Source organism: Microtus oregoni, unplaced genomic scaffold, assembly GCF_018167655.1.
Source record: "Microtus oregoni isolate MIOR12 unplaced genomic scaffold, Mior012 000054F_ref0000373, whole genome shotgun sequence".
Taxonomy (NCBI): Eukaryota; Metazoa; Chordata; class Mammalia; order Rodentia; family Cricetidae; genus Microtus; species Microtus oregoni.
Window position 1 is genome coordinate 15,511,598 of NW_024543830.1, and position 14,894 is coordinate 15,526,491.

A 14,894-nucleotide genomic window follows, 5' to 3' on the forward strand; every position below is an offset into this window, starting at 1 on the left:
GTTTGGGTCCCCCTGAGCATCATCTCCCACAGTTTATTGCCTCCTTAGGAGGCATAAAGTCAGGCTCAGGAAGAGAAAAGGACAGAACAACCCATCTGCTTTCCATTTGTTTAATGCTTTGAACCGTGTTCCCTCGTCTAGCCCTCACAACATCCCTGGGAGGTAGGATGAGAAGCAGTCTGCCCATGCCACCCAGTGTCAGGAGCTGAGACACTCATACAGCAACCTTGCCAGTATCCAGCTGGCACACTTTTCCGTTCACGACACACAGGTTCTCTGTGCCAGTCACAGACAAGGGTCTTGGGGGTGGGTACTAACCCAGAGACTTCCTTGTGCTCTGAACTTGCTTAAGGGCATTCAGGTGGAGTGTCCCACAGAGGTCAAGGTAAGTACACCAAAGTTCTAGAGGTCTGGGGTCATCAGCTTCCACAGCCATGGTGGTCTCAGATGAGCATTCTGCCTTCTCTGTGTGCCCTGGCTCACTGCTTACTCTCAGAGAAAATCCTCAGGCATGGTCAGGCAGCAAGAATCCCGATTCCCTCTCCCACAGCGCCTTCCCATGCTGTTACACTCCAAAACCCAGGGAGAGGGGGGGAAGGTGAAGGCTGGCTGACTCAGCCTGCAAGTGCTTAGAGATCTGGAGCTGAAAGGCCCCAGCACCATTCAACTAATGATTATTATTAACTCTGAACAGGCCTTGGCACAGCAGCCAGCTGGCTCAGGGGGGAATGCCTGGATCTCCCACAGTGAGGTTTGAAAAACAAGACCCACGGCAGCCTTGCATGGGGGTGGAAAGGTGGGGACAATGAGACAGGGCAGGCCAATGTCACGGAGGAAAGGTGGCCTGCCTTGGGAGGGGGAGAGCAAGCACAGGCTGGCCAGTGATAGCAGCCTGGCTTGCATGGGGATGCCAGTCAGAGAAGGAAGCAGTTCTGAGGCTGAACCCCTGTCATTCATTCACGGCCACCCCCAGCCCCAATGGGACTCCAAGGGAGGATACAGGAACAAAGGGGCTTCTGAGAAGGCTCCAAACCTGAACAGTATGCCTGTTACCATTTGGATTTAATACAAAACTATCTTTCTAATGCCCTCAAGGTTGAATCTGAGTATAATCAAGCTTGGAACACAATCAAATATGGAATCAGGACTTAGCACGATATGGAAATTTGTACAAATGATGGGAGACTTTTAAATCTTGAGCATCCTGAGTATCATCCCCCACCCCACTTTCAAAAGCAAAACAGGCCGACTGCTAGCAGCTTCCCCTAGTCAAGGAACACTGGAAAAGGACAGTCACGTGTCCCCCCCCCCCCCCCATGGTCTCTGCCTGTCTGCCAAGAAGCCCAGGTAGTATCCAGACACTGGAAGATACAAAGAGGAAGGGGCAGACAGTGGGAAGAGGGAGCACACAGCCAGCAGGCATATGCAGCCGGCAGCCACAGATCCCAGCTGGAGGAGGAGTACCCTGGCACTGAGGTCTAATGGTTATCCAGCTGCTGCCCCAGGATGTGAGGGCAGGTGGTGATGGAGAAGTGGAAAGACAGGAGGGGAGGTAATTCCCGCCCCCCACCCAAATCTGGCCTACCAGCAAGAAGGGCTCATCCTGGTGACCTCCCTATACTGCGGTCAGATCCCTAAGCAGGAGGCCACTGCTACCTGTGCCCTCCTCTCTGCTCTGCACCGATGCCCTCCAGGCCCACTGGTCAGAGGAAGCGACAGCTGGGTCCCTTCTTCCTGCAGAATATAAATGACTCCCCTTCCTCCCGGGGCTGGGAATAGACATCAGATGGCACAGCCCACGCAAACTGCCGGCTGTCAGCACGCCTGCCCGCCCGCCCGCCCACCAGCCCCCGCACCACCTGGGAAGAGGCAACACCTCAGGCAGGCTCAGGCTTTCCGGCATCGCCTCTCTCTCTGAGAACGAGCTGCTGAACCTTACCTGGCCCACCCTGGGGAGCCCTACATCAAAGTGACCCTAGTGAGACCCTCTTTCAGGGCCCAGTAACCATTCCTTCCCAAGCTCACAGCACACTGGACAGCTTGAGAGGGAGAGCGGGTGTTGAAAAAGACAAGAATGGTTTCCCTCTGTGCTGCAGGAGCCTCTGTTTCAGTAAGCTGTATTTAGACAACTTATGAGAGATGCTATCTCCCTGAGGAAAAGCACAGTGAGGGCCACTAAGAAGCCACTTCAGCCCTAGGGTCCCCGTCCCCATACTATTGAATCCCACCCGCCTAATTTCTGAGCTACCTGGAGAGGAGGCCTTAAATCTTCAGAGGATCCGAGACATAGAACAGATACTTCTCCTTTGTCTGTGCTCAAGCCCCTATACTCCAGGCCTCCCATAGTTTCTGATGGGCTCTGCCTTCCAGGGAGAAAGCTGGGCGTGTACATTTCCTGGCTCAGCAATCTCTACTCCTTATTAGGATCTATAAAGGGTTTGTCTCCTGGACTGACCCACACCACAGCTAAGTGGTTTGACATCCAGTCCTCACCGCTAAGGATGCTCTGAGGAACTCAGCTGGACCAAGGAGGTATCTTGGCAGGGAAGAGAGCCCAGTTGGTACCAAAATCATCCCACTCTTAAGCCAAGGGGCTGGCAGGGAACAGCTAAGGAAAACTTAAATGACAAGAAGGGAAGGACAAAGCCGGGCGGTGGTGGCACACGCCTTTAATCCCAGCACTCAGGAGGCAGAGGTAGGCGGATCTCTGTGAGTTCGAGGCCAGCCTGGTCTACAAGAGCTAGGTCCAGGACAGGAATCAAAAGCTACGGAGAAACCCTGTCTCGGAAAAAAAAAAAAAAAAACCAAGAAGGGAAGGACAACCAGAGAGACACTGAGTTCCTTGAATCAAGGGGGTCCCACTCCCTGGTTTTTATTTTGTTCCGAAAGCCTAAGAATAGTTCCCTGGAGCAATGTGCTAAGTATATACTCTAAGTCCTACGGGCAGTGTCAGATGCCCTGAGAATGAATGTCGAGAGAATTCCCAGACTCTACAATCTAGACCCAGAGGTAGCCTGAAGGAAGTTCTTAGCTGAGCTAAGGAGGCCAGTAGTCCAGGGCTTGGTTAAGGACAATGCCCTTCTGTTCCTCCAAAGAACTTTAAAGTGACTTTAGTGCCTTTACTATCTTATTGTCTAGGGGACCCTCACCTCAGTCCCTTCTTTCCATGATTCATGGCCCCTGTTCCTTGGTTCAGGAGTGGAGCCAGCACAGATTTCTGAAGGATGCAGGTATAGAGTTGTCCTTCCAGGGGAGTGAAGGAAGCATGGAGGAGAGAATTACATCCTGAGCTGTTCACATGGTCCAGAGCTAAGGAGGTATTCAGTAACATCAATCTGCCAGACACCAAATGTTAAAGGGTGCGGAAACTGAGGTCCTGAGATACGGAGCTTGTCTAAGGGCGACTGTACAGCACAGCCAAAGAGACCACAGGCTACCACAGTACTGCCTTTCCAAAGGGACCCCGATATCTGCCTGTGGCTGTCATTCATAACCAACAGGAACTCCACAAACAAAAAGTCACCACCGTCACCATCAGCACCACCACCTAATACTTTTGTATCCCATCAAGGTGAGGCTTCAGGTTCTCCAGAACCTTCCACTTGCACCCAGTAGTACATTTCCCCCATTGAAGCCCACCAGATCATCCCTCAGCAGTAACAGCTAGGGTTTCTGTACCCCGTGGTTCAACCACGCAGTGCAAAAACATCGTCTGCCTCTGAGGTGTGCCAAGGAACTGCTGAAGTCCAAGAATCCCGCCTAGGCTCAGAGTTTGGAGACATTCACATTTCCACTTTCTTCCTTGGCAAGTAGGAGCTGGAGATCTGGTGCATGATCACCAGGGCCGGGTACACCGGTAGTGCCAGGCACAGGTACCAGGCTGCACCTTTAATCTGGGCCTGGAACCACACTGAGTACATGCCCAAGAGCACTGTTACTGTAGCCATCAGGTAGACGACCAGGCCGCATGTCAGATGGTAGAGCTTGAGACGAGCCACCCTTGAGACCCGGGCTGCCCGCGGACAGAGGAGGCCGAGCCCACACAGTGCCTGTCCCGCAGTGGCCATGAGTGTCAGAACTCCTATCCAGCTGTGCCAGGACGCCATATGGGACAGCTCGCTGCGGATCTTGCTGGAGATGATAAAGCCCAAACCCAGGATAGCGCAGAGGATGGCTATGGTCTGCCCTGCCCAGTGCAGTCGAATCCGGGTCTTTCGAGAGCAGAAGAAGAACAGGGAGTGCTCAGGTGAGAGGAGTAGGATAGCTTCAGCCATGCAGAGACAGAACTGTAAACACAGGAGAAGGTCAGTGAACCTCTGGTCTGCATGGGGCCCGAGAAAAAGGAGGTCTTATCCCACATCCAGAAAAACATGGGAGCTTAAAGGGACTTCCTGCCTCACACACGCCCTTTCTGGACCACAGAACAGCAAGACCTTGATAACATTCCTCTCACTTCTTCCTTTCAGACCCTGGAGGAGAGATAGCCCCTCCCCAACCTCAAGCCCCTGATAATTTACTACATTTCCCCCAATCCTATAGGTTTCAGGGAAAGATCAAGCCTTCTTTGACCCTATCTCTCTGATCTTGAAAAACTGAATGCTTCCCCAAGGGTTAAGGTAAGTATATTCAAACTCACCGCCAAGGCCATGAACACAGGGTGCCAGGAGAAAAGACCTAAGAATCAAAGAGAACAGGCTGACAGCTGGACATCACTGATATTGCAAAAATCTGGCCACAAGGGAAAGGTCAGCATACCGTCTCAAGCCTAAGCAAGAATCAGGAACTCACCGCAAAGGGGTAGCGGCCAAGGAGCCCTTATACCACCTTGGCCTGAGTTCTGCATTTGCTGCTAGCCCAGTCCTAGAGTAGACCTTAGTCTGCCCGAGACCCTCCCCGCACCTTTCCATAAGGGACCTCATTCTAAGGAAGTGTCAGTTCTGTCTTTTCAAGTCCCACCCTCCCAGGATTTCCGGGGACCCACCCACTACGCCTTTACAACCACTCCTCGACCCGCCCCTCCTCAGCTGAGGGTCTAGGTTTCTCGTATCCGAGCGTGCCCAAAGCAGCCCCTCCAGCACCTAGGCTCCGCCCCCTCTCATAGCCCCGCCCCTCCCCGCACACTCACTGGTTCCTGGCCGGGACAGCACAGTCAGAAAGATGGTGAAGCCCAAAGCTATCAGGTGCGCCAAGATCCCACTGCCTCTCCGCAGCCAGCGGGTTAGTCTCGGCTCCCTCGCTGGAGCGGGAACCAGACCTACCTCCTCGAGCTGCATGGCAATGCCAAGCCGGCCGGTACAGTCCAGCAAACAGAGGCTTCTTCCGGGTTTGCGATCGCGGAGGCGGCGGCGGCTACAGGAGAGGCTCCTCCCCGGGGAGGCTTCGGGGCCGTGTGGTGGAGGCGCCCACAGCGCCCTCTGCAGACTGGGGGGGAAGCGCTTCGGGCCCCAAAGGGCGGCTCCCGGAAACCTCCATTGACCTAACCGAGCTCCCAAGCCACCTTCATTTCTACTTTTGTATCTACAAGGGTATCTCAAGCCGCCTGTGAAAATTACATCCGTAGTAACTGATATCAGCGAAACTCCAAATCACACACTTGGTTTGCTGACCCAAGAGCGTGACCCAGTGTTTTGAGCAGCTTTCCAGAAGGACTGGATTCCCCTGGCTGCTCACTCTGTAGACTTTTCTAGCTTGTTCAGGTACGAGATTCCTCCTTGCCCAAACATAAACGAAAAGAAAAAGCCAAAACATAGTGACCCAAACCTGGTGAATTAAAAAATGAGAACCGAAATACGTAGTCGCATCCCTATTTACAGGAGTAGTTGTCCCCCGTAAGATATTCCAAAGACCCGAGGCACTTCCAGTTTTTGTCACCTCCACACCAGCTATGCAGCCTTGAGGAGCGAGGTGATCCAGAGGAACCAGGGCTCCCTCACAACCTCAAGTTCTGTAACACTATTACCTCCAAAAAGGTATGGCCAGCCTATCCGAGAGAAGCTTTATACCGTTCTTCAGGAGGCAGGGGCTGGGGAGATGGCTCAGTGGTTAAGAACACGTACCGGGGTTCACAGCTTACTGGAACTAGCTTGGGGGATCCCACACTTCTGGCCTCTACAGACATCACATGCACATACCCACACACACATAATTAAAGAAATTAAAAAAAAAAAAGCGGGCCAGGACTTCTAGAGCAGTTAACACCAAGTTCAACCTCAACATGGTCGACAAACTAAGGCTGAGTTTAGAAGTGGGAAGGGCAAGAACAGCCAAAGAGACCAAGGAAATAATCTGTAGAGGAATGGAAACCGAATTGCAAGAGAATCAGAAAAGGGCCGTAAACTAACTCCCACAAATCCTCAGGACAAAAACTCCAGGGCAGAGTCAAAAGTGTAACTTCCCTCCCTTCCTTGTTTCCTTTTCCAGAGGAGCGGAGTTGTCTCTCTGGGACTCCTTGCTCATTCAGGGCCATACGCCTTCTCATCCTCTCTGGAAGGAGATGCCTACTGACACCAGCTCCAGGTTGTGTGCCCTGTGTGTGTGCGCATGAGTGTGTACTGCTCATCGTCTCAGCCTCTCGGGACAGGGCTGGGGAGAGTAAAGACACTCATTCAGCTACATCATTTTTCATCCTTTTCTATGTTTCTGTTTTTATATTTTCTTAGCAGCAACAGAACAGGGAGACAGTCTTGAGGTATTTTAAAGAGTTTTTTTTTTTCTTAAAAAAAATAATATAAAGTTATAAAAAGCGGCAGCAGCCTGGGGCCCGGATCTGGAGGGGAGGAGGTGCTGGCGGCTCCGTTGCAGTGGGCAGGCACTTTCTCGTTAATGGGCTTTTGACTGCAGGAAGACAAGAGGTAAGAGACAGGGTCAGGGTAGGGGCCTACCTAGTATCCTTCCCTGTGAACATCTGGGCTAACCCTTGAATTCCTTCTGCTGGCCTGATAAACACGACTAAGCAAGGAGAAAAAGAATGCCAGCCTAACAGAGGCAGACTGGGTAGTGAACCTGGAGAACACACATACACACACCTGTACACACAGAGGCAGGTCCTTTACCAACTATCAGATTTCCCTCATAGGTGCCAGGACAGTGAGCATGCGCCTAATCCATGCCTCAATCAGGAGCCTATGATCCCGTCTCACCTCCCAGGAATCCCTCCTTACAGAGATCACAGGGATAGATGAAAGCACCCTCCAACAGAAAAGGTAAAGAAACCTAACTACAAGCTTTACTAGAAACCTGGAGAATCTACTATAATCCGAAGTGACTCTGTGGACCTTAAATTGAGTACTTGCTTTCTGATGTCCTAATGCCAGAGGAAGAACCAAACTACAGCAGCCCACTCATCAGCTACTCAGGATGCTGGGACCCAGACTCCCTTCCCCTTTAGAAAAAGTCGCTCCAAGTCCTGGAGGGAGGACCACAGACAGCTCAAGAAGAAATGGTCCTTAGACTAAAGCACAAGTGAAGGTGGGATGGGACAGCACGTCCTAAGCTCAAAGGAGGAGGCTGGGCAGAGGAAAGGTCCCTCAGGCAAAAGCTGGGGTCACCTTGGAAACAGCTAACTAACCTTTCCCTAGTGTAGATGGCCCAGGAGTTCTCTCAGTTTCCCCTTTATTCCCTTTTCTGGAGTGGTTTCCTTGGCACCCTCTCCACGTCACGTACCTACTGTGTTCCCCAGCCTCAGCCCTCCTGACCCCTCTCTGCCCATGTCCTTCAGGAAGCTGGACTGGTACCTTCAGTGTAGAGCACTTCTCCTCAAAGGGCAGGGCTGGACCTGGTTTCCTACGACGAACAGAGCAGGTCCCATCAGGAGGGACACCCGCCTGACAGTGCTTGGCCTTGACTGGCCGGCAGTAAGTGGCCAGGTTTTTCCGCTTCTTGGCTACCTCCTCCTCGGAGAGGCAGTTGGTTGGCAGGACCTTAGCTGGGTGTCCAGCTGCTCCCCGGTTCTCTATTTGAGAAGCCTTGACTGGTATGGGGGATGAGTGAGGGGAACCCCGACAGTCCAGGGGACCTGCTCTTTTCACTCTCGGCCCCACTGTTCCATTAAGCCCCATGCTCAGGGTTGTTTTAGTCTTGGCTGAGAGACCCCGACAGCCAGAGGGTTTGCCTTTTCCAGCAGGCTCCAGGATGCAGGTCCGTTTGAAAGTGGTAGGGCCAGGGGATAACTTCCGCTTTCGAGAAGGGGCCTCCATCTCCACCCCTTCCTTGCTTTTGGACGACTTGCTGGCCTTGGAAGGTGGCAGCTTGCTGAAGGACGGAGACGGAGTATTGGCAGGCAGTGGTGAGGTAATAGCCTGGCTACCGCCCATGCACTCTGCCTGGCTACAGGCAGCTGCTACACTGGGGGAGCCTGCAGGGTAGTTAGGGACAAGGCTGTCCTTCATGGGGGGTATGGAGGCTGGGCAGGCAGGTCGGGGGGATGGGCCTGGGAGTCGGGGGCAGCTGCCCATAGAGGATGGACTCAGGGGATCAGCTAAGGAGGGACTGACAAGATGGGATGGAGGTTCAGCCGCTGGTGGGATCTTCCTGCAGCAAAGAGAGAGCTTCGCTGTGATACTGAGCAAACTCCAGGGCCTCCCTAAAGTACACCAGTCTCTGCACCTTCAGATGGCCAGCAAAGCCCCAAGGCTGCTGCCCCCTGCTGGGAAACACTGGAACTAAGAGCCCAGGAAGGCACAAGAGAAGGAATGACCGATCAGTACAAGGCATATGAACTAACAGGCTGACCCATTAACAATCTCATTTTTGGTCTTAGTTTGAGCATTTCCCCATGCTACATTACCTAAAAGGTACTGGAAGTGATGGGTAAGACTCTAGATTGACCCCGACCACCCACCCACGCCCTCCTCCAGGCTACCAAGTCTCACCCAGTCATGCCACACCCAATTTGGGTTCTTAGCAATCAGCCAATGCACAGCAGACTGGGGCTTCTGAAGCCCAAGGATTGATACTCAAGCCTGAGAAATTAAGTTCTGAGTCCATGAAACTCACTTCCACATGTGTGAGCTGAGATGCCGTTCCAGCATGGAGCTGAGTGCCGAGCAGAACCGGTCTAGCCGGCGGCTAAACACGTAGCATCCTGGGCTCACCAGCCGGCTCCCAAAGGTGCAAAACTGGAGGCAGAGGAAAGAACATGGTTGGTAGAACCTGAGATACAAGAAGGCATCTGCCTACGAGACTTAGCCACCCTCCATCCCAGCTCCCTGTCCTGTGTCCTTACCGCCTGTGGCCTAGGAGGCCGGGTTGCATAATGGCAGTCAGGGGAAAGGTGGAGGTCATCAGATGTCCCCTCCTCCTCACTCTCCTCGCTGGAGGCCTGGGCCCCACCCCGGGGCAGAGGGAAAGGGAACAGGCCTGGATCCCCATCACCACCACAGGGACCTTCATCATCCACCTCACTCTCAGAGGAGGCCTGGGACCTGGAAGGGCCAAAGGGACACAAGGATGATGTGAATGATGCAGGATCAGAGTGGGGGGTGTCCACGCTCAAACAGTCAGGGCACTCAGGGGAAGAGGAAGGGCTTGGGAAGGGACGGGAAAGTACAAATTAGATCACTAAGTGAGAGACAGAACCAAGGGCCACAGCTTCCAAGGGATTCTCTCCCCAGCCTCTTCCTTGGCCTTGCCTCTTCAGGGAGAAAATCTGCTTCAGACCTGCTTCCTCAGCAAAATCTTCCCGGTGTAACTACACCCAGCACCGCTCAGCCTAGTCAACTCTCTCAACCCTCCTCTTTATCACGCTCTCCCGTGAGCCTGTCTAGGAACCCGGCCTATGCTCCTTGTCTACCCCTCCTACTGCAGATGGAGGTGCGTTTGAGGCTCCTTCCATAAGGCAGGCTCTGCACACAAGGGGGCCAGTGGATGACTACCCAGTAGCACTGCTTTACCCAGGGCCCTGGCCCATTCAGCTCCCTGATGACAAGTGCTAACCCATGGGAGTAACTGAAAAAAAAGAGTTCATATCCTGGGTATTGTATCTGACATACCTCACAGAGGCTGGAGTGTTGCAGTGTGCTTGGGCAGAAGGGCAGTCACCTGCCTCACACCACTGGTAGGGTTCTAGTTACCTTCCCATGCTTAAGGGAAGTGAGCACACCTCCAGAACACCCTGAGTCTATCTCCAGGGCTCCCTGACACCTTAGGGACTGAGTACCCCCCAGCTAGGTATGGTAAAGACTCTGTACATACCTGGGAAGTGCACAGTATGGATAGGCCTGCTTAGAACGAGCAGAGGTGCTGATGGGGGCAGCTGCTACCGCTGCACCCTGGATGGCGGAGGGAAGCTCCTGGGAGGGGCGCTCGAGAGTCAGTTCTTTTCGTCCCGGGCTCTTTTCCTTGGGAGATTCTCCTTTGCGAGAGTTGGCTTTCAGTTCAGCCACGAGCACATCAAAGTCCTTGGTCCTGCCTGGGACCTCCCTGCGTTGGTGCACTGAGTGGATCTAGAACAGGGCAGAGTGAGCGGTAGGGAGGTGTAATCTTAGCAGGACTGAGGGGTATCGGCCTTTGACCCAGAGAGAGTGTGCGTGTTATGGGTGGGGGTGTTTGTGTGTCCATTTTACTCTCTCATGGGGCTGAAACTCTCAGATGGGTAAGGAGATCTGAAGGTACTCCCTATCCACTGAGCCTACCTTGTGTACACCATGGGTAGCCTCTTATCCCCTTCCCTGGTGTATGCCTAGCCCCATTCCTTGAACTGAGTTTCTAATAACCTCTGAATGCTCCTTTCCAAGATTCCGTGTCATGCTGACTCCCCCATCACCATGCAGAGGGATGGGGTTACCTTGCAGGTCAACAGTCGCGTACAGATCTTCTTGGTCTCTGGATTTATGACCCCACACTGCCTGTTGAGGTCAAACTCTTTACCTGTGGGGAAAGAGGTTCCAATGAATCTCAGGTCCTTTTTTTTTTTTTTTTTTTTTTTTTTTTTTCAGTCCAAGGAAGAATCTGGTTACTTCCTGCAAAGGGCCCAAGAAACAGCAGGACTAAGGTCGAAGAGCCTCACCCTCAGGTCTTGCTACCTGCTGGGTATAAACTACCTCAGCCCCATCCCTGGCCCAGGCACTCTTAGAAGACTAGTAGCCCAAAGCAGGGCAGCCCATACCAAGAAGCAAAAGCAGCCACAGGCATCTGAGATGCCAGGAAAACCAGCTATGGGATGTGAGAAAGGAGAGAATGGTCAACAGCCCAAGGTGAGAACGAATGACTTTGCTGACTTGGGTACAGGGCCTCTCAGGCTAGCTCAGACACCTGGAGCAGCAAAGCCTCCTGGGAACAAGCAGGGCAGGAGGCAATGGGGTTTCTGTACCCTGCAAGCTGTAATGGCCAGACCTAGCCAGGTCCACTCCTTCCTGACCTCAAACCTTTCTGGCCCAAGAACAAAGAAGCCCAGTGAAGTCTCCACTCCGCCTGAGTTCATGTCTATAACTACTCACGAGCCATCTTTCGGTGGGTTTTAGGAGGCAGCCTGGCTCCACTGGGCTCCTTCTCCGGGGGGCTGCCTTCGGCCCGGTGATTGGAGCCCTCACCAGGGATTAACTCGATGTTCTCTCTGCCAGGAGGATCTTTAGGAGAGGGGGCCGTGGGGACTTTTCCAGGGGAGTCCTTGGGGAGGCCTCCTGGCTGACTGAGGAAAGCAGAGGGTGGAGCCACCCTGACTCCTTGTCCATCAGGCTTCGGGAGACTGGACATCTTCTCCAGATTCACCACAGGCACGAAAAGGCTACACGTGGAGAGAGGGTATGGGCTGGGAGGTGGGGAGGCTGGGACTGGGGTCTGGACTCTAGCCCAGAGCCATCTCCTCCCTAGCTCTGGAACTTGGGTGGGCTCCAAGAGAGGCGTGGAAAAATGGGGAGCCCATGTTCCCTGGAATATATGGAAAGGAACTGCAGTTGGGTTAGCTATTTCTTGCTGTGAGCAGTATCCTGCAACCCAGGGCTAAGTGTCAACCCTTCCCTGGGTCAGGATCAGGGTCAGGGCTAGTCTCTGGGGGTTTCTAGCCTCTTACCAGAGGTTGTCCTTCTGGGTCTTCTCAGGAGGCTGATGGCCACGGCTCCGGGACCCCTGGCCCTTCTCCCTGGAGGAGGTTTTGGTAGAACCTGGGGCTCTACAAGCTGGGCCCTGCCCATTCACTACATGGCATTTCTGAGAGCTGGCAGGGGCTGGAGGTGGGGGTGGGGCCCGGGCATAAAGCTTGCTGAGGGGCCCATGTCTTCTTTCTGTCACCAGGAGGTGGAGAGAGCAACTGAAGTGAGTGGTATTGACTGCTTCCTCCCCTGATGTCCTAATCAGTCCACCAATTCTTTTACAGAGCCCAAACTGCTAGAGCTTGGGCTGTGCATCGGTCTCCTTCCCATTCAAAAATGAGCCTTCAAGACTCAAACTTCTAGAGCAAACTTCTTGAACCTTTGAATTGTACTGGATGGTACAAGCTTATCCAAAGAATAATCCCGACACCTACAACCCTCAAGCCGCCCCCAGCACCCACTTTCCTTTACCCCACATGGCCTCCCAAACTGACACTGTCCTAGGAGTTCCCTGTGCCACCTTCCTGTCCACTCATCACCCTCCTGGAGCGCCCCTCACCGCAATGCTTCTGGAAGGCTTGAGGCTTCACCACCTGGCTGCAGTGGTTACACACAACCAAATAGAAGTCGTCATGGGCAGGGCAGTGCCCGAAGATGGACATGTCTGCAGTGACAGAAGCCTTGATCACTGGGGTTAAGGACTCAGGATTTCTCCAGATCAAAGAGCACGCTCATCCCCACCGCTCGGAAGGCACTCCTGCCTTCCTGCTGACACACGACAGGCTTTTCTGCTGGATGCTCCCAGCTTCCGCAGGCCCATCTAACCAGACCCCAGATGCATGGGACTTCATGTACGTGGTCACCAACCACCTATGATTAGGGTCTCCAACAACAGGTCACTGGAGCGGGGACAACTGACTGGCCGACTCAGACCTATCCAAATGAGGCTTCCCCGCAGCCTTGCTGCTTCAAGCTACCTCCCCCAGTGAAAGGGAAAAGGTGGCCCAGTTTCCCCGAGTCCCAATCCGATGTGTGTTGACTCGTACCTTCTTTAATGAGGGTCATGGCGTCCAACTTCTTCATGTTTTTGCTACTCTCCTCCAGCTCAGCCCCTGGAGGAGAAGCACAGCTCAGAAGGCCCATTCCCTTCCCAGCACCCAGCAGAGCCTGTAGCCCAGTGGTACGAAGCCCACACTCCCTGACAAGCACTCAGAGTTCCTGGAGAAACTGTCAATGGGTCATTCACAAGTACCCATTTTTCCTTCATGTGCCCCTCTGAGATGAGACGACCCCATTAAGAAGGATAAAGACCCTTCACTCCCAGGTACGGTACAGGGCTCCACTGCTGACTAGGTGGGTAACTCTGGGTAAAATGCCTCTTTTCTGGGTCTTGCTTCCCCATTTAAAAGGGAAATAGGTTCTAAGATTTTTCTACACGTCCCTGAGTCCCTTTTTGAGACTGCTTACATGGGTCCTTTCTGCTACTCTGTGGCATCCCAGACAAGTACCCTCCCAGATCCCCACCCCCCATAAACTCAGTTTGCTCCACCCAAGTTACCATAGTATCATCAAAGTTACACTCAGCTTCTCAGGTCCTGCACTGATAGGATGGCCATAGAATAGAGAAACTGCTGCCTTTGGACCCTTTGGCATCTTCAAAGTCTCCTTGATCAGCTACGCAAGCCCCTCCCCTTCTTAGGGGGGCTTTGTCCAGAGGTTGCCCTTGTACCTCAGTTTCTGGGTTAATGACAAAAACATCTTAGCTGTGTAAAGCAGCTCTTTCCCCATCCCCCTACCTCACTCCTCACCCCCCCTCCTCTAAGCCCCCCTCCTGTCCCTTGGAGGGGGGGGGGATCAATTCTGACGTCACCAAATCCATTTGACTCCACTTCCGGTTCTCAGTGCACCTAGACCCTGACAAGGGCCCCATCTTAGCCCACTCAGCATGGGGCTGTCCAAGGGTGGCCTGGACTCCCTTCCTAGGTTGGTTCTCTAATGCTCACTAAGGAGTTGCCCCTTTCTGGGATGAGATGGTTATTGGCAATAGTAACAACCAGACACGAGTGGTAGTGGGTTAGGCATGCAAAAGATAAGGGCAGCTCCTACTCCTCTAAGTCCCCCTAAATCCAAGTGTGGAGAATGAGGGAACAGAGCTGGAAGTCAGTTGTCTCAAAGAGAACAAGTGTCATTACAGCCATCTCCTCCTCCACCTCTTCTCACTTGCAAACTTCTTCAGGGGTGTGATGCTTGTTGTCACCCCAAAGGCCACGAGGCCAGGTGCTCCCCTGGGGGCTCAGGAGACAAAGATCAGAAGGAGGCTGCAGGCCTGTTCACCAAAGGCACTCAAAGGGCCTACAGAAAAATAGGGGTTAAGGGAGAGAGCCAAGGGGCAGGGCAAGAGGCCCTGGAAAGGATGGAGGCTTGAAGGCATGGATGGATGAACTGGAGGGGAGGTAGGGAGGATGATGGATGGATGGATGGATGGATGGATGGAGGATGGATGGACTAAAGCGGGGGTGGGGGGGGGGCGGGGGCTCACAAATACTGCACCAGGCTGGGAAACGTGGTAAAAAGCTAAGGTGCGGGGCAAAAAGGCTAAGGATCAAGGGGTGGTGGGGGGAGGGGGGGCACAGAAGTGGGGTGCGTGGGAAAACACGTGGAGAGGGACTGTTGCAGATGGGTAGAGCCAAAGCAGGTGCAGGACGGATGGGAGCTGGAGGCCAGCGCACAAGACGAAAGATAAAGCAAGTAAAGTGGGGGCAGGTACTGTGCACCCGCAGAGATAGAGGTGGGCAGGGTGGGCAGCAAGCGATGAGCCGGCGCTAGGACCCGGAGGCGCGAAGGTGTCGGAGCAGGCGGGCACTAGGA

General features: G+C 53.5%; 2 protein-coding genes across 5 annotated transcripts; both read right to left on the minus strand.

Moving 5' to 3' along the window:
* LOC121438036 (cytochrome b561 domain-containing protein 1) lies at window positions 1-6,121 on the minus strand. 2 transcript variants are annotated; one of them, XM_041638223.1, is made up of 3 exons: window positions 5,126-6,121; window positions 4,637-4,674; window positions 1-4,286 (listed from the first exon to the last, which is right to left on the minus strand). In XM_041638223.1, exons 1-3 carry the CDS (start codon window positions 5,271-5,273, stop codon window positions 3,783-3,785), a joined length of 690 nt encoding a protein of 229 aa, XP_041494157.1. In that variant the 5' UTR covers window positions 5,274-6,121; the 3' UTR covers window positions 1-3,782. The 2 variants fall into 2 exon arrangements, with proteins under 2 accessions (XP_041494157.1, XP_041494158.1); XM_041638224.1 differs by having other exon boundaries at window positions 5,259-6,116.
* A 575-nt stretch (window positions 6,122-6,696) lies between these two features.
* On the minus strand, window positions 6,697-13,805 carry LOC121437961 (ataxin-7-like protein 2). 3 transcript variants are annotated; one of them, XM_041638107.1, is made up of 11 exons: window positions 13,585-13,805; window positions 13,073-13,138; window positions 12,586-12,690; window positions 12,008-12,218; window positions 11,436-11,722; window positions 10,784-10,866; window positions 10,192-10,442; window positions 9,224-9,422; window positions 8,995-9,116; window positions 7,734-8,529; window positions 6,697-6,834 (listed from the first exon to the last, which is right to left on the minus strand). In XM_041638107.1, exons 2-11 carry the CDS (start codon window positions 13,107-13,109, stop codon window positions 6,820-6,822), a joined length of 2,106 nt encoding a protein of 701 aa, XP_041494041.1. In that variant the 5' UTR covers window positions 13,110-13,138; window positions 13,585-13,805; the 3' UTR covers window positions 6,697-6,819. The 3 variants fall into 3 exon arrangements, with proteins under 3 accessions (XP_041494041.1, XP_041494042.1, XP_041494043.1); XM_041638108.1 differs by having other exon boundaries at window positions 13,605-13,622; XM_041638109.1 differs by lacking the exons at window positions 13,073-13,138; window positions 13,585-13,805 and having other exon boundaries at window positions 12,008-12,076.
* Window positions 13,806-14,894: the final 1,089 nt, after the last annotated feature.

Bases quoted from the DNA above. Each gene is read 5' to 3' on its own strand.
- LOC121438036 (XM_041638223.1), bottom strand. From the start codon at position 5,273: ATGCAGCTCGAGGAGGTAGGTCTGGTTCCCGCTCCAGCGAGGGAGCCG. The intron at 4,675-5,125 runs GTGAGTGTGCGG...TTTGATTCTTAG, and splicing joins GCTGTCCCGGCCAGGAACCA to GTCTTTTCTCCTGGCACCCT. The intron at 4,287-4,636 runs GTGAGTTTGAAT...CTGTGTTTACAG, and splicing joins CTGTGTTCATGGCCTTGGCG to TTCTGTCTCTGCATGGCTGA.
- LOC121437961 (XM_041638107.1), bottom strand. From the start codon at position 13,109: ATGAAGAAGTTGGACGCCATGACCCTCATTAAAGAAG. The intron at 10,867-11,435 runs GTGAGTAGTTAT...CTTTCCCCACAG, and splicing joins AACCCACCGAAAGATGGCTC to GTAAAGAGTTTGACCTCAAC. The intron at 10,443-10,783 runs GTAACCCCATCC...GCCCTGTTCTAG, and splicing joins CGCGACTGTTGACCTGCAAG to ATCCACTCAGTGCACCAACG.